The 22,793-nt window shown below is 45.1% G+C and overlaps 1 protein-coding gene across 1 annotated transcript in view; it reads left to right on the top strand.

Annotated features, from left to right (window-relative positions):
- Positions 1–21,481, top strand: part of SUPT3H (SPT3 homolog, SAGA and STAGA complex component) — a 520,171-nt gene extending 498,690 nt beyond the window's left edge. Inside the window, exon 12 of the mRNA XM_030555257.1 lies at positions 21,383–21,481. Coding sequence (XP_030411117.1) covers positions 21,383–21,409 — 27 coding nt within the window. The 3' untranslated portion in view covers positions 21,410–21,481. The remainder of the gene's footprint in view (positions 1–21,382) is intronic.
- The last annotated feature ends 1,312 nt before the right edge of the window (positions 21,482–22,793 follow it).

The following is a 22,793-nucleotide window of genomic DNA, read 5'->3' as shown; positions in this document are numbered from 1 at the left end:
ATGAGCAAGCAATCGAAGAAGAAAAGACGGTTACTCACCTTTGTAACTGTTGTTCTTCGAGATGTGTTGCTCATATCCATTCCAAACCCGCCCTCCTTCCCCACTGTCGGAGTAGCCAGCAAGAAGGAAATGAGGAACGGAGGGGCCGGCAGGGGTATATATCCGGCACCATAGCGGTGCCACTCCAGGGGGCTCCATGCCAGCCCATCGAGTGTTGCTAGGGTAAAAAATCTCCAATGAACGTGCACGCGGCGCGCGCACACCTAACTGGAATGGATATGAGCAAAACATCTCAAAGAACAACAGTTACAAAGGTGAGTAACCATCTTTTTTCAAGCATAGTCACAGTCTGCACATACTCAGAGACTTAGATTTTAGCAGCTACGTTCCCTGAAAATTCCATTCTCACTGAGCATGCTCCAATCTGAGACTGAGCAGGACTTTCTCTGCAATTGGCAGTCTGGATTACTCCAGGCTGTGCCAGATCTGGGTCTGGGCAGTTGAACTTAGAAGAGAGGTGCCTGATTTCATGGCCAGAAGGGACTATTCAGATAATCTAATCTGACATCATGGAAGACACAGTCTATAGAACTTCCACCAAAATAATTCCACTTGGAACTAGAGCAGATCTTTTAGGAAAACATCCTGTCTTTATTTAAACATTGCCAGTGATGGAGAATCCACCACAACCATTGGTAAATTGTTCCAGTGGTTTGTTACCCTCACTGTTAAAAGTTTCATTATAAGACATAGTTTTCAATCCTTCCATCATTCTCTTGGCTCTTCTTGAACCCTCTTCAATTTACCAACATCCTCCTAGAATTGTACACCCCAAGGCTGGACACAATATTCCAGTAACAGTCACACCGGTGTTAAATACGGATGTAATATAACCTCTCTACTTCTACTCTATAGTCCTCTGTTTATGCATCCAAAGATCACATTCGCCTTTTTGGCCAGAGCATCGCACTGGGAGCTCATATTCAGCTGATTATTCACCACGACCCCAAAATCTTTTTCAGAGTCATTGCTTCCCAGGATAGTCTCCTCCATTGTGTAAATATGGCCCATGTTCTTTGTTCCCAGATATGAGTTCACATTTGGCCATATATTGTTTGCTTGCACCCAGTTTACAAAGCAATCTGGATCACTTTGTACCAGTGGCCTGTCCTCCTCATTATTTACCACTCCCCCAATCTTTGTGTCATCTGAAAACTTTATCAGTGACGATTTTATGCTTCCATCCACTTCACTGATAGAAAGGTTAAGTAGTGTAGAGCCGAGAACCGATCCCTGGTGGTGAAGGAGGTAAGTCTATATTTCAAATGGAAGATTGCTGTTCCACAATATGTTCCCATTAAGATAATAGATTGGAAGGGTTTTTTTTAAGGCCAGAAAAGTCTATTCTGATCATCTAGTCTACCCTCTTGCATAATCCAGGGTTGTAGAATTTCACACAGTGATTCCTGCGTCTAGCCCCACAACGAATTGTTGAACTAGAGCGTATCTTTTAGAAACACATCCAGTCTTGATACAAAGACTGTAAGTGATGGAGAATATACCACATCTCTCGGTGATCAGGTCCAATGGTTAATCACACTCATTGCTAAACATTTGCATCTACAGTTATTTTTTTAAAAGTTAATTGCCTATATCACAACAATGTGGACCAAAGTGGTAAGTGGAAGGCCTGGGTTAGCAGGACACTGATCTTCTCCAATGGAAAAGACTGTTGTGAACCTTGGTTCTGAAGTACTTCTGCGTGCCAACCTCCCATGGCTTCCATTTCCTCCTACTCTTCCCTCCTTCTTACTCTGCTCTGTATCTTCTCAACAATTTCCTTCTCCCACTCTTTGGCTTTGTGCCTGCTTTTGTGCAGCCCCACTGTGCTTTCAGCAACCTGCCTACCAAGCATCCCCCTTTTCTTAGCAATTGCCCCTTTAAAACAAGCATCTCTTGCAAAAGCAGCCAGTATTAACATTATTTCCTTGACGTCTTCTGTCTGTGCTCTCTTCTGGCTTCTCATATTTGTCTGCCTGAATTATATATTGTAGTTGTAATGATCCTATGTGTGGTTTGCCAGTGGTTTCAACTTGGGATCTTCAGCACCAAAGCACAAATCTCTTGTGTTAAGTATACCTCCATTAGATGGTAGCAGTAGTAGGTCATTGTCCTCTAGTGGACCAGCCACTAGAAAGAGACACAACACACACTTTATGAATGTGTACAATGGCTTCTCAGGGCAAAGTTAATGAGCCAGATTCGGTCCTGACAATGCAACTCCATTGCTTTTCATAGAGTTGCACTCACAAAGCCATCTGTGAATTATTTGCAATGTCATTCATGTGTTCATAAAGTGTCATTTACACATACAGCCCTGTATACATAAAAGAAGAAGAGATTAAGGACCAGACATGGGATTGGTAAATTATTCACTTTGTCTACTTACAACTTCATTTGTGAGGGACCATCATGACTCCACTGATGGCTTCCCTGCTCCCTCTTGCTCCAGGCCTGTGATCTCAGAGATGCTCTCGATTTTCCAGAGAGCATAGTTCACTTAAATATAAATCTTGACCTGTGATTCAGCTCCTTCATGTAACACTCTGAGCTGGACAATGTGTAAAACAATGGAAGACTAGAAGCTTTTAACAATTGGTTGTGAGAAGGGGCTGGTTATAACTGGGATTCCTAATGTATGAGCAAATCGTCCCTGGGCCAGCGACATCTTGAAACATTTTTTTAAGATCAAGAATGATCTTTATGCAAATCTCAGGTCACGTCTGTTTATTCTGTTGCAAAAGCCATCCGAGCTGTGACACAAAAGGAAATGTAGTGAGACAGCGTAATAGACACAGAAAGCTGCTAATAGGAAGATTAGGTCTCTAGGCTGTCAGACTTGTCTCCCTTAAGCACATATTTATGCTTCCAGGCAAAGAATGTAGCTCGTATAACCATTCTCCACTGCATCTGTATTGCAGAGAACAATCATGTATTCAGCACACAAGTGCTTATTTGAGATTTCTAGAGTGTCACAGATGACAGGTCATTGGGGATGTGTCCAGAATTTTCAGGTGCTGAAAATTGTATCTCTAGCTAGGAGCACCCAAAACCAAAGTGCCCTTTTCATTGTGATCCCTGCTCTGATGCTGTGCTGAGGCTTGATGAGAGTCATTGACACAGCAGGGACCAGATCCCAAGAATCCCGATTTCTCTCATTCTACCTACTTAAGCATTTATACCTTGCTTATTACTGTAGTGTCAAATTCCCTGTTTCCTGCTGTAATCATTAGGCAATATTGCCTGCATTTTAACCTTCATCATCTCTTTAGCTCTTTCACCAGTAACACCTCCTCCCACACCTACCCCCATCCCCTCCGTACCGCCTTGTAATCACCACTCATAGCACCTACAGTTAGACTGTTAACTCCGGGGCACAGCCCATGTCTATCTCCTTGTACTTGTAATGTGGTGGCCACCACCCAAGTGCCCTCTCTTGGCAAGGGTGCCTCCGCAGTGCCCTGCACTTATTTTCTTCTTCTTCAGGGCACGTGAACTCCACACAGTCTTGCTCATCCAACCACAGCCCTTCTTGGGATCTTGTTTCTTTAATGACGCTAAGTCCCCAAAAGCAAACACAAAACCAAATCTTTCACCCAGCTGTAAGCTGGGCACGGCCCCTCCTCCCTGAGGTTCCTGTCCCGTCCTGCTGCCTGAGCAGTGGGAGGAGGCAAGGACTGACCTGCCTTCTTTGGCTTCTACCAAAGGAAGAACAAAACTTTCAGCTGGATCTTCTTACCAAGCCCCCACTCCCTTCTTCAGGGACCACTCCAGGAGATCCTCCTTCCCTGCAGCCTCACTCTGCAGTTCACCATCTAGCTCTGCCCTCAGTGAACTCCCTTTGACCCTTTATAGCCCAGGTGCAGCCATAGCCCCTGAATTGGCTCCACGGGGAGCACCTGTTCTGGCACAGGGGCGCTGAACCAATTTTAATCCCAGGTGCCAGCTGCCTTGCGACAGTACGATAAAGTGCCTGGCACACTTATAGAGAAATAATAGTAGTCTGTCCCAGGAGACAATAGTGGGTGTATGAAAGCTGGTATGTCTAGCTGTGCTGATTTTATTCCATATCCTTTGATCTGCTAATAAGTATTGAAATAGAAATCCCTCCATGTTTTCTTGTCCAGGTTAACTCACTGAGCATTCATCCTCCACTTTGAAGGACAATCCCTAGGCTTGTAGGCGCTTTCACAGGTAAGTGCAGTGAGTTCCCAGCAGATTCAAATAATGAATCAATATAACCTAGCTCTGGGAAAGCTGTTGGAAAATATTTGATTGTTCTTGAACATAACAAAGAAAATAAAATCACAAGCCTGTGTGGCTTGCAGCCTCAACACCCTTTTCATTTATCTTCCAATTCCTTTCTCCTGCCGTGGACAAAAAGAGAAACTAAACCACTAGTTCATGCCTCCCCTCAATCGGAGTCATAGTATGCCTTAATTTGCCACATAAAGTCAATGGGGGCTATGTGCAGGGACTGAGGCTAAGTCTACACTACTGCAGTAAGTCAACCTATGCAGAGTCGACGTACTTAGGTCGAGTTACTGCAGGGGTCTACACCACAGAGGGTCGACAGGAGAAAATCTCCCATCAACTTACCTTACTCTTCTAGTTGGGGGTAGAGTACATGGATCAACTGGAGAGCGATCTGCAGTCGATTTGGCGGGTTTTCACTAGACCCACTAAATCGACCACTGGTGGATCAATCTCAGAGCGTCGATCCCTGCCGTAGCGTAGACCTGCCCTAAGTCCCCAAGGTTTCAGGCCCGAGAGGTGTAGCTTAAAGCTCTAAGCATCTGCTTTGGAATAGCTCTGTTATCTGGTGTCCTAGATTCACATCCTTGGAGGAATAACCCATCCCTTTATCTTTACCATATACTTTACCGCATACAAGTTTCAGATGAGACCTTACAAGCCAAAGTGCTGTCCACTCTCTCAAGTGTTGGTAAAGATCCTCAGGCATATGTTAGAAGAGCAAGAGTTTGTTAATGAAAGAGAAAATTCAGCAGCATGGTGTCTACTCTGTGTTTAGCTGTCCCTGCTGTGGTGTTGTGCATCACAGCTACTGAGAGAAACAGAATCACTTGCCCTGGGCCCATGCTTTTCTTTTCCCTACAAAGGGAGCTGGGCTGCAGGGGGTCATGTAATCCTGCAGTAAGTTGCCTGGTGGGAATCAGAGTTCTTTTCTTGAATGCTTAGACCAGCAGGGATAGAATTGTTGAAAGGAGAACAAGCCCAGTGCCGGCAGCTTAATCAAATGAGATCTGGAGGCATCTCACCTCACTCAGCAATGACCCCCTGCAGCTAAGTGCAGGACTGGCTCCAGAGAGGAGACCTGGGCCCAGATTTTCCACGTCACTTTTACGGAGTGTTTAAAATCGTACATGTGTGCATTTCTCACAAGGGATGAACTTTAAAACCTCACTGGTCACATTTGTCTCAGAATAGAAACAGCGGAGTTTGAAACCAAAATAAAATTTCAAGTTTATATGTGATTAAAAAAATAGGTTTCATGCATTTTTAGAAAGACTTTTCTTAAGTCTTAATAGGTGGCATAATTGCCTTCAGTTTGCAGTCCAGTATCTTATCCGCTAGTCTATGCTGCCTTCTTATTTTAAAGTAGCCTAGATTTATAGTAAACATGTTATTGGCTAAACTTTATTTTGAGCTACTGTGCTGGTTTAAAAAAAAAGGCATAAAACAAGTATTTGCCAACTTCATTCTGACTGTTGCCATGTTCACCTACCAGTGTGGGTTCTCAGATAAACAGAGGTCATTGGGGAAAAAAATCAAACTCTTCCCATGCTTCTGAAGAACAGAAACAAACATCTGTCTCCTTGAAAAATATACAGCAAACATCCCTATCAATGTCTGCTACTCTTTTCGCCATAGAGCCCGGGGGGTGAGCCACCTGTGGCCTAATTTGTGCATCTGGCCACCCCTTGTGGCTTTACCTTGGGTTAAGCCAGGTTATGTTCCATCTCACCCCATAACTGCCCACTTGAAGGTTGGTTTTCACAGCCCGTTATACCTGTACCCCTATTATTACTGCCAGAGAGCTATTTTTAACTGGTAATGCGATGACATTGATATTAACCGCAACAGAGAAGAACCTTAAACTGAAATAAATGGAACAAGCCTTCTGAAACCAGCCCTGAAGAGAAGACATTGCATTGCAACTAGGATAAACTCAGGGTTTGGGTCTAACACTGTATTGGGAGCATGACCACTGCTTGGCACAGGCAACCTGAGCCCTCCGATGCGTAAATGCTACTACACCATAATGCTCTGTGCTCCTTTAGCACCTTTTCTTTGACGCTCTCAAAGCATTTTTGCAAACTGTAGGCCTCACAACACTCTGTGAGATAGGCAACAATTGTCGTCCCTATTTAGCAAATGCTGAAATCAAGGCACTGGGGTGAAGTGACTTGTCCAAGGCCCCACAGGAAGTCTGGTCCAGCAAGAATAGAACCTCATTCTCCGTTCTGGGCTTTAATCACAAAACTCTTAACTTCAAGGTGATTGCAGCACAGGGTCTTCTACTCTCTTCCCAACCTTGTCCCCTCTTTCTTTCCTTTATTGTCTCTCTGCCTGAGCCATTTCCTCCTTAGTTTTTTTATCTTTATATTTTCCTTTTTCTGTGAATATCTCTTCACCCAATAACCTTCCTCTCTCTGCTTTTGATCTCTCTCCTTGACCATATAACATCCTGGGAAAATACCAGTACAAGATAAAAGGATTAGTGATGACAATGTGTTGAAATGTAACCCTAGTCAAGCTGCTGTCTCTGGAGGAAGGTTACTTTGTCTTTAAATGTTGTGTCCTTTGAGAGCTGTGCAGAGTCAGACACTCAGACAACTATGACAGTAAGTTCACTACCAGTAGAATGAAACTAGAGGAGAGAGAATGGAAGCAGGGCAGAGGGAGAGAAGACAAAAGTACTCCTGAAACTGCTCAGCTTTCCAGAGATTCATAGAGTTTAAGGCTAGAAGGGACCAATAAGAGCATCTAGTCTGATTTCTTGTCTAACACAGGCCATATAGAATTCACCCGTTGATTCCTGCATCAGCTCACAATGTCTGGCTGAGCGAGGGCACATCATTTAGACAGGCATACCATCCTGATGTAAAGATCTCTGGTGGAAAAAAATCCACAACACACTTTGAGAACTTGTTCCAGTGGTTTGTTACCTTCACTGTTTAAAATTCGGCTTTATATACTGGTCTGAATTTATGTAGTGTCAATTTCCAGCCATCAGAGCTTGTTAGGCCTTTGTCTAGTGAACTGAAGAATCCTCTACTATTAGATATCCTCTCCTAGTGTAGGTATGTTTAGACCTGGAAATTCCCACTAAAATGTTTCCCAGCCTCCCAGCTGACTGACTCATCCTCTAGTTGTCAACTCAGCCATAGTGTCAAGAGCTAGCAGCTGGGAAGACGCTCAGGCAGGCACAACAATCAAGGTGAAAAGTTTGGGGTGGGTTTTCACTGCTGAGGAGGGCAGAAGAGGTTGGAAAACTCAGAGGTGGTCAGGGAATTGGGGTGCTTTAATAGTTGGAAGTGTTACCCCCTTGGTCAGGGAGGTCAGAGTGTAATGGCACTATGGAGATAGGAACAGAGTGTAATTTTCTTCTGTTCCTCAGATCTAAAAACACAATATTCCAAAACAACTTCCAAAACCGTGCAGGCAATTTTTGTACCTGTGGCCAGGACTCTACATGCACAATGGCGAGCTTTGTGCACGTAAACAGTTGCACGCCTCTGCTGAACGCTTAGAAACGCAGTTTCAGAAGCCGGCTGAGAAAACGTGGACCTAAGTCCTATTTACACTGATGACAGCTCCCTTCAGCCCAAAAGTTTCCAAAGTGCTTTACAAATCATATATAAACAGCACCGCAGGGCTGTTGCCACCCATGAAGAGAAGGACGGCAACCCTGTGGGGACATGGCACACTGCCCAGCAGCAGGGGATTGGAGGAAAGCTAGCCAAGGAAACTGGAACAAATCCCTATACTTACATGAAGCACCATGGGACATTTGATGGATACATTCAACATACCATGACTTTTAAGATCTTGTGAACGAATCCCCCTTCCCTGGTGTGAGCAAGTCCATGATGATGAGTGTATTTACCTTAGAGGGATAAAGGGGTGATTCCACTGTTAAGAAGTGATGGAAAGAGTGGCCAGAAGAAGCCATTTACTGTGCACAAAAGCAAGTTTCATTGGTCTACAAACCCAGGAACTATGTTGTGTATTCTTTACCACCACTTACTGCCATTGTCTTTATTAACTAGCTATTTACTTATATACAGCTATCGAGCTCTCTCGTCACATCCACCTTGATGTGATTTGAATCACTGGTTCCAGAGCAGTAGTTTGACTGTGCCAAACCTCGTGAGCTTGTGAAGCTATCTGCTCCTCTAAGAGATGAATAACTAAGGGCCAGGTGCACCCTTTGATGTAAATTGGCATAGCTCTGTTGAAGCCTCATCAGTTTACACTAGCTCAGGGTCTGCTGAGAGCCTTGAAGTAGAAGGAGGGAGTAGCATTTATCTACTATCCTCTTAATTGTTGCCCTAATACGTATGGAATTGCCAAGTAGAAATTGTGACGATTTAAAAGCAGAGAAGTGTAGGGTTGAGCTGGTGTTTTCTTTGTTACCATTGTTGTGAGACTGGTTAAAACACTGCTCTCATTGGGATGAACGAGGTCATTGCGCTATCCAGGCTTATTTTTCCCATGTGTGAAGCTTTATGAAGTTTCAGCGATCCGCTTTTTAATCGGCGATATATTTTCGAAGATGTCTGTATTCTTGTTGGCTTGTGGACAGCTGTATCACAAGGATTTCCCTCTGGTATAGAACACAGAGCTCTTCTGTATCAGCGTGGAATGCAGTAGCAAGTCAGTGCACAGTGGTCCATAAGGATACCAGCTACCCTTATAAACTTTTTATAGCTTAGGAAAATAAACATGTGGTTTCAAGGCTCTGCATAGCCAGTGCTCGCTGAGTTTGCAGAACTAAGAAAGAAAATATTGGTAAAGCTAATAAATTTCTGCGGCAGCCAAGGGACACTATTCTGAAATCCCGGGGAGGATTTGATGGCTTTATAGATAAATTTGTATTTTATCTCCAGAATCATCAACCAAGTTCAGCACTAACATGCAATGTTTTCCAAAATGAGCACTACGAACTTGGAGCTGCTATGGGATACTGACTGTGTATAATCTCTAAAGAGACTTGCTAATTTAGAGGCTCCAGTATATAACAGTTTTAAGGAGAGGGCATTTCCTCTAGGCTAAGGAGTAAAGAACTGGTTATAGCAGTTGTCCTCAAACTTTTTCTGTTGTACCCCCCTCTTAACCATAATGGAACCTGTACGTGCTTTCCCTGTTTTCCCCCCACCAAGAACCGTGGTCATAAGCTGTGGCTGAGAGCAGGGTGGGAGCCACGTTCAGGAGCCAGGGCTGGGAGCTGAGCTGCGGGCGGGGGTCTACACTCAGGGCTGGGAGCTGGGGGCCGCGGTTGGGGCCGGGAGCCAAGAACCAAGGCTGGGATTGGAGCTGAGGCTGGGACAATGGCCAGGAGTGAAGCCACAGCCAGGGCTGGGAAGCGAGGACAAGACCAGGAGTTGGAGCTGGGGCTGCAGCTGGGGTCGCTGCTGGGAGTGGAGCCAGGCCTGGAAGTGGGGCTATGGCTGGGGCCTGAGCTGTGACTGGGGCTAGGGGCAGAGTTGGAGAGGAGCTGGGGGCACTCATGTGTCCTGCTGGAATGTTCCTCTGTGTCCCCTGGGGGGGGCGCACTCCACAGTTTGGGGACCACTGGCTTACAGCAATGGCAAGAAAACATCTAGCTCTATGTAGATGTTTGACTAATGTGTGTCCTTAATTTTAAACCATCTTCCTAGGCTTTAAGAAAATAAACTAACTCACTCAGGTATTGAGAGTTAGTAGCAACTAGGTGCATTTAGATCGGAGGGTTACAGTATGTATTGTACCATGACTATGTAGGTGGTTCCAGGCACTGTAATTTCTGCAGTCCAATCCAATTCTCTCAAATTACCATGTGGACTAATTCTGCCCTAGGGAAAACTGTGCTCATGGCTAAGTTTTAAGACCCAATTAATTGAGGGGAAAGGATAGCTCAGAGGTTTGAGCATTGGCCTGCTAATCTCAGGGTTGTGAGTTCAATCCTTGAGGGGGCTGGCCCATTTAGGGATCTGGGGTGAAAATCTGTCTGGGGATTGGTCCTGCTTTGAGCAGGGGGTTTGGACTAGATGACCTCCTGAGGTCCCTTCCAAGCCTAATCTTCTGTGAGTCTATGAATTAGGAGAAAGAGCAGCAGACATAACAAAATAGGACCTTGCCCCAAGTCTGTACTATGCTGCCTTCCATCAAACTTGGAAATTATCAGATCAAAAGTAAGGAGAATAAATGAAAGCAGACAGGTCAGTGTCCCAACCAAGTTGAAATGTGGGTGATTACATTTCCCAGCATAAGTCCCCAATTGCATTTTCAGTTGGATACAAAGAGCTACTTTCTGCCAAACACTTCCAGCACACTCACCTGTAGATTAGGAGACAGATTCCAATACATGCATGTTCCTGTGACAGAATTTACATGCAATGATCATAGTGGAGTTTTCGCGTGTCTGCTTGGTGTGTAGGTGTCCATGCTTAACAAGTGTGCATTGCCAGTGCTAGCAGGCATGCAGTTGAGAGGCCCATTAGAAAATTTTTCCTGGTGTCCCATTTACTCCTTGCCTTAAACCATTGTCGCTCTCTGCTCTTCAACAGCTGCCATGATCTGCCCACCCGCACCCCATGTAGGTGAACTGATGTGTCGCTGTAGTTATGGATTAGTTTAAGTTCCTGATCATGCAACTTGTTCTGGGTGGGTGAGCTGCTGCACCGAGGGGGAGCCATATGTTGAAGTCTTCACATGTAGAATTAATTGCAGGATTGAGGCCTAAGTTTGTAAAACACTTTGGAATCCTTCAGGATGAAAGATGCTACGTAGATAGGCTGTTGCCGTTACTCATTTCTGCTTTAATGCCAGGGCCTAAATCTAAATCTTCTTCCTTCACTGCTGTCACCAATCAGTTAGGGGCAAACTCTGAAACAGTAAATGTGCCTTTTCTATCCACTTTCAACAGACAGTCATGCCTTTCTCTTCCTTTGTGGTGGCCTGGATATTCAAATACACTCGCTTCGCTCCTAGATGGGACCTTTTTAAAATGATTATTTAGTAATTAAATTGTCTAATATTTATTATGCAATGATTGTGAGGAAAAGCATCAGAAACAAAAGAAGCTGCTCCCCAATTTACAGAATATGTAAATACAGACGATATGTTCTTACCTCCAAAGAGTTTATATTGTCACTAGACGTGAGAGAGAAAGGTAATTCTTACCCTAAGGAGTTTATATTGTCACTAGACGTGAGAGAGAAAGAATTGGAGAAGGAAAGTGTGATTATCTTCAATTCACAGATGGGGAACTGAGGCACAGAGAGAGATTGAATGACTCTCACACAGGAATTAAACCCAGATCTCCGGATCCCAGTTCAGTGCCTTAACCACAAAACCATCCTTCCTCTCAATAGAACATCCTTTCTCCCAACCAGCTGAACAATGGGGACTGACGAGGGAATGAAGGGCAAGGGACTATAGTAATATTAATGTGTTTACTCAGTTTAGGTCTATGCACTTCCATTAAATGTACAAACTCTTTCAGTTAGAGGGTAAAGGCTCTGCATTCCCGTTGCCAATCCCCTCACTCCTTGCATTTTTCTTTTTGAAAAGCCAAAGCGGGACATTTACAAGAAAAATGACTTTTGTTAAAAACAATAGAACTGCTGTACAGCTAGAAGGTGAAATGAAATTTGGATTTGCAGACTGCAAACATGCAGTATAAAGACTGAAACATTAACACCGATGTTAAGCTCAGATAAAGTTATTTTAGTGCCAGCAGAAAATATCTTTCTTCGGGAAGATCTTCAGGTTCTAATTTGTAAATTCCAAATGGCTTGAACGTATCCAGTCATGCACTTGTCAAGAGGTGAGAGACCTGCCAATAAGTGATTTACAGAATGTTTTCCCATGTTTTGCATTTTGGTAATTTCATTGGTAATAATGCCAAATCCAGCTTCTCCAGCTAAAGTGGGAATGAGCTTGTGGAAGAGAGTCCCTCAGTGAAGGGCATAGGCAACATTATGCTTCTATGCACCAGTGCCAGAGCTGCAAATATGGCTCTGCTGAGATTAGTCCTGCAAGGTCATCCCCCTGAACTGAAAGGGCTGTCTGAGTCCATCTCTTTGGACTTACAGACAAGTAGAAGCAGGCCTTGCTGCAAAATCTGAGCAGGTGGTGCTGCTGACCTATAGGGCTGTGTGGGGATTTCCTTCAGTGTTCACATCTGAATTAAGCAAGGTCTGAAATGAATATGGAGAAAATAATGTCTCCCGTAGAGTCTGATCAGAATCCCCAGGCCCAGATGTCCAGGAACTTTCAAGAAGTGCAGCTCCACATCTGAACCCTGCAACTCAGGTCCATCTCTGTAGTGGAATGAACCAAGTCCCCAGAGCAGAACATCCCTGAAGTGCGAATCTGGAGATGAACTTAGCATCTAGAGCCTAGCTCTAACTTCCAAGGCAGGAAGAAGACTTTCACCCTTGAATTTCTTTACTTTAAGACCCATGAAGAGCTCTGTAGCCAGGAAAGCACAGGCCCGAAATTTATTTTCAGAAACTATCTATGAAGGGTGTCATCTCCCCATCATCCAGATTTCTGAATTTCTGAGATTCCCCCAAATTCTCCAGCTACTGAGAACTCGTGTCCCCTCTGGCATCTGTCTCACCAGACTTTGCCCGGGAAAGGCGCAGGGCCACTGGAGTTGATGTCAGTATCAATAACTGAAGTGAAGTTAGCTAGAAGCTGGGCCAGGCATCAGGATGAAAAGCTAGTGCGGGGTTAGAGCCTTAGGGAAGGGCAGTGCGGGGACAGAGCCACGTTTCAGGAGCCAGTTGCCCCTTCACACGCACACACACGCTTCTGGTCTGGGTCATCAGTTAAGGCTTGTATTTTTGAAATGATATTTGAAATGTTTCATTTTACCTCAATGATTTTTTTTTTTTTGGTTTGGAGGGGAAAAATCAGTTGCAGTTCAAAATAAACCTTTTTTTTCTCCCTGGATTTTTTGGTTTGGCCACCAAACTCAAATATCAGTTAGTCGCTCAGCTGTATTAATAGCCTTCCCCTTCCTCTCCCAAATGCACAATAGCTTCATATCTCTATTTAAACAATTGCTCCATTTTCGTACCGACTAGTGGAATTCCATCATGAGGTAATGGGGATCTGGTCCTATCAGATACTAATTTGAGCACAGACTAACAGTTTCACCATGCTTTAAGTGTAAATATTGTGGGAGGAAGAGGGAGCCGTGAGGAGATTTTACACTCTGAGCTGCAGCAATGGGAATTTGTGTTCATTGTGTGAACAAAGAATGATGAGGATGGTCTTCAGACTAAAGTTGATCTTGTGCTTAAGGATCTGTAGTGAGTTTCAGGAAACATGGCTCCAATTCTCTGTTCTACCACAGACTGTGTATAAGCTTGGTCAATACTTAGTCTCTCTCTACCTGAGCGCCCCATCTCTAAAATGTAGTACTTCATTTGTCTGCTTTTTCTGTTTAGATGGTGAACTCTTTGGAGAAGCACCTGTCTCTTCCTATGTGTTTGTATAGCACCGAGCACAAAGAGCCTCCGATCTCGGTTGGGTCCTTTAGCAGGTGCTACTGTAGCAGCAATCATCATGACAACTTGGCATGAGAGGTTGGGGACCCAGCGATACCATCTCAGAAGTCAAATCCTCTTGCAGGAGTTCAGCCTCACTCACCTTGGGAGTGTTTAAAATTGCTTTTCGGCTGAGATAGCAAATCCTTCAGCGTCAAGTGGAAAATTGTATTTTTGATTTATTTTGTTTAGATAAGGGTTCAGATGACCAAGTCAGAGCCCCTTTGTGCTCTGATGTGGGTGGAAGTTTATTCAGCCACTGAGATAGACCTGTTCCCCCACCACAACTTTCCCCCCAACTTGCACTCACCACATTTGACTAAAACATATGGGCCTAATTCAGGTTGAAGACTGAAATCATTGCACAGCTCTGGTTAAAAATTATGGCTTTGTATAATGAAATCTTTGTCCATGGAAACTTGAAATAGCAGCTCAGCCTGTGACTTATGGGGAGAACGATGATGGAAATCAATTAATCATTCCACTTCCCAAAATCTGAATGGGAGGGCAAACTTGAATCAAAACTGGGCTCTGGCTTACAAGCTACTTGGAAGGCTTCAAAACTTTAATTCAAAGCTCTAGGAGTACGAGTATGAGTGGGAGCAAATATAGTGAGACTGAAAGATTTGTCTTTAGGAAGAAGAGCGATGATAGAGGATAAGAGATCCTGCTGTATAGAATTGTTTGTTTTTGTCCCTAAGGGCTTTCATTGCATTTCGGGCAAGAGCGTTACAATCTAGGGGCTAAGACTTTACAGTCCCACATCTGTTTATAAAAAAGAAATCCTACTATAACTCTTTAAAAGGAGGGGGGGAATTTTCTAAAATATAAGTTCCAAGTACAGCTGAGTGAATGACTGATGTTTTGGTTTGGTGGTAGATAGGAAAAAAAATCTGCGTCAGTTGCACCAAATCTGAAATGTGTTGGAACTTTTGGTGAATCGAAAATGTCCCTTCTGGATCTCTTCCAGAGCTTGGATTTGAACCTGGAGGCGGGGGAGTGTCTCCCATATCCCAGATGAGTGCCATAAGCAGCAGCCTAAAGGTTGGGGGGTCAGTAGCAGTAAGGGGGAGGGATAGCTCTGTGGTTTGAGCATTGGCCTGCTAAACCCAGGGTTGTGAGTTCAATCCTTGAGGGGGCAACCTAGGGATCTGTGGCAAAAATCAGTACTTGGTCCTGCTAGTGAAGCCAGGGGGCTGGACTCAATGACCTTTCAAGGTCCCTTCCAGTTCTAGGAGATAGGTGTATCTCCAATTGTTTATTAGCAGTGACACCCTTGGCCCCTCCCACTCTTTCCTCAGCCATTTTGTCAATGGTTAAAATTATTCATGTCAAATTTATGAATAGTTTCAGGTCAACTAAAACTGCATTTTTTTTTGTTGAATAAACTATTCATCTGAAAAAATTCACTAATTCCAAGCCCATGATTTAGCAGCTTTAATATATTTTGATTATTATTGCCCTAGTTCAGGAAGGGACAGATCACATTCATGATTAAGCAGCTTCATTGCTTGAAACTAATGTGAAACCACTATACTTTACACTGTTTTCTTCCAGGCCATTTGAAGACTTCGAGCTGCCTCAAAGTAGCTCACTTAGGCACACTCTGTTATACAATAGTGCGACTGCCTTGAAGCTGCTGTGCATTTGAAATTAATGTCAGGTGTGTGTGGGGAGGAGGGGAAACGGGGACTGGATGAGTGTGGGAACTAAGGAGTCCAATCAAAGCTCATTATTTGGCCCAAGGATGTTTTCCTTTGCTGTCCCTCTTGCTTCCTGCCAGTGGGTCGACTTGAATGAATATTGGGAGATGAACAATAATTTTGGTTTCTGCCTGAAGTGGGAATAGCTGACAAAGTGTTTAATGGAAGCTGACAGTTAAGTACCCCCACCACAGCAGTAAAGTGGCAGACAAAGCATATGAAAATAAACAGCCCAAATGAAAGCTATTTCTGCACAGATTGTTGGCACGCTTTCCCAATCCCAGGCAGGTTATCTGAGATGGTAATTGCTGCCAAAGAATTCTTGTGTTGTGTTTTTTTTAATATCTCTTATGAGACTTACCTCAAGGGAGCATAGAACGTATTTATGGATACGCTTAACTTCAAAATAAGCAAAATCAATACCAGAAAAAGCAGAGCTGTTTTATGGCACTTATCCTACATTGGTTTTTGTGTTTTCAAAAGCTGGCTTCTTGATAATGGCTCTTAGATAATATCTGAGATATAAATGAGAGGTAGCAGCTGAGCTTAAAAGGAGATGGGTGCCTAACTCTCACTGGTTTTAAATGGAAATCCCAGCTCAAATTATTCTGGACACAATGGACTGTTCCAAGCAGGGGGCAGTGGGAGGAGTCTATCTGAACTACAGAGCCAAGGCACCATCCAGCCTTCGTGAAGAGCAAACCTTGCCATTGTCAGCTCTGCGTCTCTGGGTCTCTTGCACATACTGCCCCTTGGTTAGGCTTGTGTTGTTTTTAATCTTGCAGAATTGTTAATCCAAGTCAGTGCATGTTGTTGAAAACTGCCTTACGGTTCAAAAATAGGTTTCATGGATTCTAAGGCCAGACAGGACTGTTAAGATAATTTAGTATAACCGGCCATGTACCACAGACTGAAGAATACAATTGGAATAGGGCACTCTTTTATTAGCATTCTACCTCTATAGATCAGAGTGGTTAGAGCAGGTGACTAGGAGTCAGAATTGTGGGTTCTTGTCATGGCTTAACCTCCCTGTCCCTGGGCTGTGAAATGGCTATAATAATAGTTCCATGTCTGATTAAGGCTTAGTGATGTTAATTAATTACCCTCTTCAAAAAACCCACGCAAAGCTAACCTTAACAAACGTTTGAACCCCAAGACATTTTAAGCTAAGGTTAATGTTTTAAAACCTAACCATTTGAAAGTATTGAAATATTTAAGCTTCTATTACCGTGACCCCATGCCCTTCTGAAGCACAGCTATGATTTGCTTATAGACACAAGTATCTGATATTTCTTCACAGGTCATTACTATAGATATAGTTATCCCCAGAGGGTGTTAGTTCTTTGAGCTGTATGAGTGTAATCATAATAAGGTGACCAGACAGCAAATGTGAAAAATCGGGATGGGGGTGGGGGGTAATAGGAGCCTATATAAGAAAAAGACCCAAAAATCGGGACTGTCCCTATAAAATCAGGACATCTGGACACCCTGAATCATAAGCCCCTTGTATTGTTTTGTATAAAGCCTATCATGCAGTGAATACAAGAATTACTGTGGGGCGCTATTGCCCTGCTGCAGTTTGCAAGGTGGCAGATGTATGTTGTGTTGGTTATGGAAAGGCTGGCGTGAAGGCTGTGAGGTTTAATGCACAAAGAGACCCAAAGGAGGCATATTGTTTCACAAAGAGTTTGTGCAGGCCCTTGGATTGGATAGTGGAACTATGTGCAAAAGGTGGGAGATGGTTTTGTGTTGCTATGTGGTCAGTCTGAGTGCTTCCCTTCCTGAAGAAGAGCTCTGTGCAGCTCAGAAGCTTGTCTCTTTCACTACTAGTTGGTCCAATAAAAATATTACCTCATCCACTTTGTCTCTCTTCCTTCCTACTGCCAATTAATATTTTTTTGCAGTCCACTGGTTTGTTGTAAAGGGGCTAGTGGTGGATAGATGAGGTGTGAAGGGGGTGGATTGGCCCTGCACTGGTATGGCAGGGTTTAATCCTTCCCTCCTGGCAGAAGAAGCCCCTCCCCTGAGGCTCTGCTAGGCATGCTTCAACTGGAAGTCAGGTTTAAAAGCCTGCAGAGGTGCTCAGTCAGGGTGGATTGCTGGGGAAGAAGGACACTCAGTGGAGGCTCCAGGCCAGGAGCCGCTTCAGCTCCTGACTTCAGAAACTAGAGAGTCTGAGGCGTAGACCAGAGACCGGTGGCCCACAGCTAGTCAACAGGAGTCAGAGTCCCAACAAGTCACCTGTGCCAAGGAGCGTGAAAACCCTGATGACGAATGGACCCTGGCTTCAGGACACATGGTAGGAAGTGGCCCAGGGAGCTGGAGTGAATGGTACCTCGCACATGCAGGTCAGCGTGTTGTGAAAGGATCCCCCCTGACTGGGTGGTGACCACGCTCACCACTGAGAGGACCCTGGGCTGGGACCCAGTGGAGAGGGAGGGGCTGGGTTCCCCTACCACCTCTGCTGCCACCCACTCCTAGGTGGCAGCCTACTTCTTTGACTCTGGCCACTAGGCAACATAGCCCTGACCCCTAGGGCAATGGTATGGACTCAGGCCACTAGGCTGCATTACCCCACCAGAGGCGGGGAATTAGATGGACTCTGGTCATTGGGCTGCACTGCCCTAAGGGAGCATTGTATAAGCTCTGGCTGCTAGGCTGCATTATCCCACTAGAGAAGGGGAAGTAGATGAATCTGGCCCTTGGGCCACACTGTGCTAACTACAGAGGGGTTTAGAACACGGACTTTGGTGTAGAGAGGCTGTGTTACCTTCCACCCCCTTGACTAAAGGGGCTGTCGAGGTACTAACCCCACCACATGGGTTCAGAGTGAATGTTGTTAGCAGGGCCGTAACTGTGCCCATCTACCTTATCAAGCAATTTTCTAACCATGATGTTTTATTTTTTATCATGATTATTTAATTGATAAATCATTGGAACATTAACTGTATCTTAACTCTTGTTGGTGGGTGATTACCAGCGTGAGGAGGGACTGAAGCCAGGACTCTGCCTAATCTCTTTCCCTTTGGGACACAGCGCACCCCTGGGAGAGTAAATAAATTAATAGAACTTAAGCCAATAGGAATGATTAGAGTAGCTAGTCTGACCTCTTGTATATAACAAGCCATTAAATTTCACCCAGCTACCCTTGTAGTGAGCCCAATAACTTGTGTTTGGCTAAATCCAAACTTCCAGAAGGGCACAGTCTTGACTTGAGGGCATCATTGATAGAAAACCCATCACTACTCTTGGTAGTTTGTTCCAAAGTTTCATCACCCTCCCTGTTGAAAATGTGTTCCTTCTTTGGCATTTGAATTTGGCTTCAGCTTCCAGATATTAGTTCTTGTTATGCCTTTCTCCCCCCCAATTAAAGCACCATTTGGTATCTGGTACTTTTCTCCCCTTGTACACAACCATCATGTTACCTCTCCATCTTCTTTCTGACAGACTCAAAGAGCTTTGTCTATTCAGCTTATCACTAAAAAGGCATATTGTACTGTCCTTTAATCATTCTCTTGGCTCTTCTCTGAACTCTCTGCAGTTTATCAACATCCTTTTTCATATGTGGCCACCTGAACGGGACAGAGTATTTCAGTACAAGTCTCAGTGGGGCCCTATACAGAGGTAAAAATCCCCTCCCTGCGCCTATCCACTACCTCCCCCTTTATACATCCAAAGATTTCATTAACCCTTTTTGCCACAGCATCGCACTAGGCATGCATGTTGAATTGCTTGTCCACTCTGACCCCTAAATCCTTGTCCAGGTCACTACTTTCCAGGATATAGTTCCCCATTTTCTCGGTTGGGCCTGCGTTCTTTGTTCCTAAAGGCATAACTTTGCATTTGACAGGGTTAAAATATATTTTATTTGAATGGGCCCAGTTTACCTAGAAATCCAGTTTGATCCATATCATGGCCTTTGCCTCATCTTTATTTACTACTCTGCCAGTCTTTGTATCATCCACAAGATATTATCAGCAGTGATTTTATATTCACTTTAAGATCATTGATTAAAATGTTGAGTAGCATTGGCCTAGTACCGAGTCATGTCAAATCCCTCTAGAAATGTCACCATTCCCTCTTGGCAATGACTTTTTGAGATTAGTGAGTTAGCCGGTTCTCAGTCCATTTAACATGGGCTTTCTTGATATTGGATAGTACTGATTTTTTAATAAGCATGTCAGTCCCTCCATTCCCCTGAGCACAGGCACTCGAATTCTCCCAGGTTATTATGTGGGCTGCACGATGGGGAATGATGCTCTTTACTGTTTCCCCAACCTTCCCCCTCCCATCCCCCTGACCATGCACCCCTGTCAAAGTCAGGCAGAATTCACCATATGTGAATATTTTCTCTAATTATAACCTAGAAACCAGTGGGCCTGGTTCTCATTTACACTAAGGCCCCTTTACGCTGCTTTGGCATAATCTGTACCCACTTCAAGGCCTGTTTACGCTGCCAGAGTGACATAAGGGGCGGTGGGGGGAGGCAGTCTTAGTTTACATGGGAATCAGGCCCAATGCCTTGTGTTGTTTGCATGTGGGGTGCCTCAGAGACTTGTGCATTGCTCACTTGTTTCATTGTGGGGCATTTTTTGGATTTATACAAGGCAAGGATTACCATATTTCAAATTCCCAGAGAGAGGACACTGCGAAGGGAAGGGTGAGCTGGAAGGGGATACAGTTAGGGTGTGCTGGAGAGGTAGGTGTGTGTGTGTGTACACTGGGATGAGAGTTGCTATTTGGGGGGATGCTGGAGGGGTGTGTGTACTGGGATGGAAGTGGGTGTTTGGGGTGGTGGTGGAGCGGTGTGCGTGTATTGGATGGAAGGGGGCATTTGGGGGATGTTGGAGGAGTGTGTGTACTGGGAAGGGATAGTTGGGAAGGTGCTGGAGGGGTGTGTGTGTCCTGGGATGGGATGGTGTATTTGGGGGGTGATGGAGGGGTGTGTGCGCTGGGTGGGGATATTTGAAGGGTGCTGGAACTGTGTGGGCTGGGTGGGGGTGTTTGGGGGAGTGCTGGAGGGGTGTTTGTGTACTGGGTGGGGGCGTTGGGGGGATGCTCAAGGGGTGTTTGTGTACTGGGTGGTAGTATTTGGGGGTGCTGGAGGGGTGTGTGTGTTCTCGGTGGGAGTAGTTGGGGGTGCTGGAGGGGTATGTGTGTATTGGGATGGGAGTGAATTGGGGGGGACTGAAAAGGGGTTACTTGGGGGTACTTGAGCGGATACCGTCATCTTCAGTCTCGAGGTGGGGGGCAGTCTTGTGTTCCCTGTCATGGCAGCAGGGTAGCTGGTGTAGGCCCAGGAAGCAGCGCCAGCCCATCAGTCAGCACCTCCCTGCTGGCCTTTCCCCCTCCCTAGTGCGGGGAGCTGGGGCCTGGCCCTGTCACCCCTCCCATCTAGGTTCTGAGGCCCTGCAGGGGGGGAGGTGGTCCAGCTGAGAGGTGCTTGGTGACTCCGCTTACCTGGTGGGAAGGGGGTGGGTGGAATGTAGCAGCTGCGGATGCAGAGGAAGGACCATTTGTGACATGGAGACAGTTCTTTCTGAGCTGCACCATCAGCTCCACAAGGAAAAATCCCGAACATTTCCTCTTATTTGAAAAATCCACCTAGATGGAGGTGGATGGACCAAAAAGAGGTCATGTCCGGGAAAACCCAAAAGTCTGGTGACCCTATACAAGAAGCCAAAAAGCTGCTATTGCTCTCACCAAAAACAACCCCTCTGCTACTTACTTCTCCAACGTGTGCCATGTGCCTCCCACAGGAGAGGGTCAGTGGTGACATATGTCGTCTGTATCACTTGCTCTTAATCTGCATATTCCTGATTTGTTTTGCAGAGCTCCGTGATTCAACCAGAAACCTGACTCAAGGGATGGAGAGATCAGCGATGAAGTGAAAGGGGTGAGAAAAATTACCCAGAAGAGATAAAAATCCCACAAAGTCTGACTGTTGAAGGGAAACTAGTGCCCCCTCATTTGTTCTGGAAATGTGAGCACAGACTGTGTGCTGCCACATCAGAACAGATCAGCAGCTGATTATTTATATGACAGCAGCACCTGGAAGTCACAAGCGAGAGCGCGACCCCTGTGTGCTGGGCGCTGTACAGGCGGATGGTAAGAGACCGTCTTTACCTCAAGGAGCTAACAGGCTAAAAGGAAGAGACTTTGAAAGGGTGGAAAGAGAGACAGAGTCACGAAGCAGGTCAGTGGCAGCGTCTGGGAATACAGCCCAAATCTCCTGAGTCCTCAGTCCCGTGCCTGGCCTCTGAGCTGTGCTGCCTCTCAGATCACTACCCAATCCACAGTGGATAGGATATGTTAGAACTTCCCTTTTCTCTACCTCCCATCTAGGGAGTCTTCCTGGCCAGGGGGAAAATGCTACTTGTCCTTAAAGTGAAATTATAAAACTCCTATCTCAGGTACTTACATGACTCTCATGACCATGGTATCTGGGCACCTTGTGGTCTTTATTCTCACAACCTCTCTGTGAGTTAGGGGAAGGGCTATTGTTCCATTTTACAGATGGGGAACTGAAGCAAAGAGAGAGACTGAGGGTATGTCCACTTGAACACATGCTGTGTACGGAGCTGGGGTGCAAATCTTCCGCGATCCAGCATGCCGTGCACCAACTGTCCATGTGGACCCTGCTGCAGTTGATTCAAATTTCCACAAGTGTGCATTGATGTCTGCATTCACACTTATGGTGCAGCAACCAGTACATGCCCTAAGTGTCTGTGGTCACATAAGTAGTCTGGGCTAGAGCAGGGGACTGACCCTCAATTTCCCAAGTCACCAGTGAGTGTCAGAACCGCTGGACCATCCTTCCTCTTCAAATTTCTTGGCCTAATAATAGAAAGGAAGTGCCAGCTCCTCATGTCCTGGCTGAGCCATTCATCACAAATGCTCTTACAGCAATTATCACTGGTCCTGGCGATACTCCAGACAGTTGGCCATTGCTGCTTTTGCTCTTGCCCTGTCCCTTACATTCCTCTTACCTTCCTCAGTATGTGTAATACCATCATGTTTTGTTGGCTTCTTTCTTCCCTGTCCAGAGGTTAAAGAGTTTTAGAAACGTGCCTAGTTTAGCAGACTACTTTGCTTCTGGATCCCAGCACTGTCCAGATGGTATTTATCATAAATCTTTGGAAATGTGGCAAATCCTGCCTGGAAGTTATTGGCAATAAGAACTTCCACAGTATAGTGTCTTCCTGGTCTAGGCATGAGGGGCTTTCTGATCCACACAGTTGAG

The sequence above is a fragment of the Gopherus evgoodei genome, chromosome 3, assembly GCF_007399415.2.
Source record: "Gopherus evgoodei ecotype Sinaloan lineage chromosome 3, rGopEvg1_v1.p, whole genome shotgun sequence".
NCBI classification, from domain to species: Eukaryota; Metazoa; Chordata; order Testudines; family Testudinidae; genus Gopherus; species Gopherus evgoodei.
Note: the sequence above shows the minus strand (reverse complement) of the source record. Positions and strands in the feature narration are given on the sequence as shown.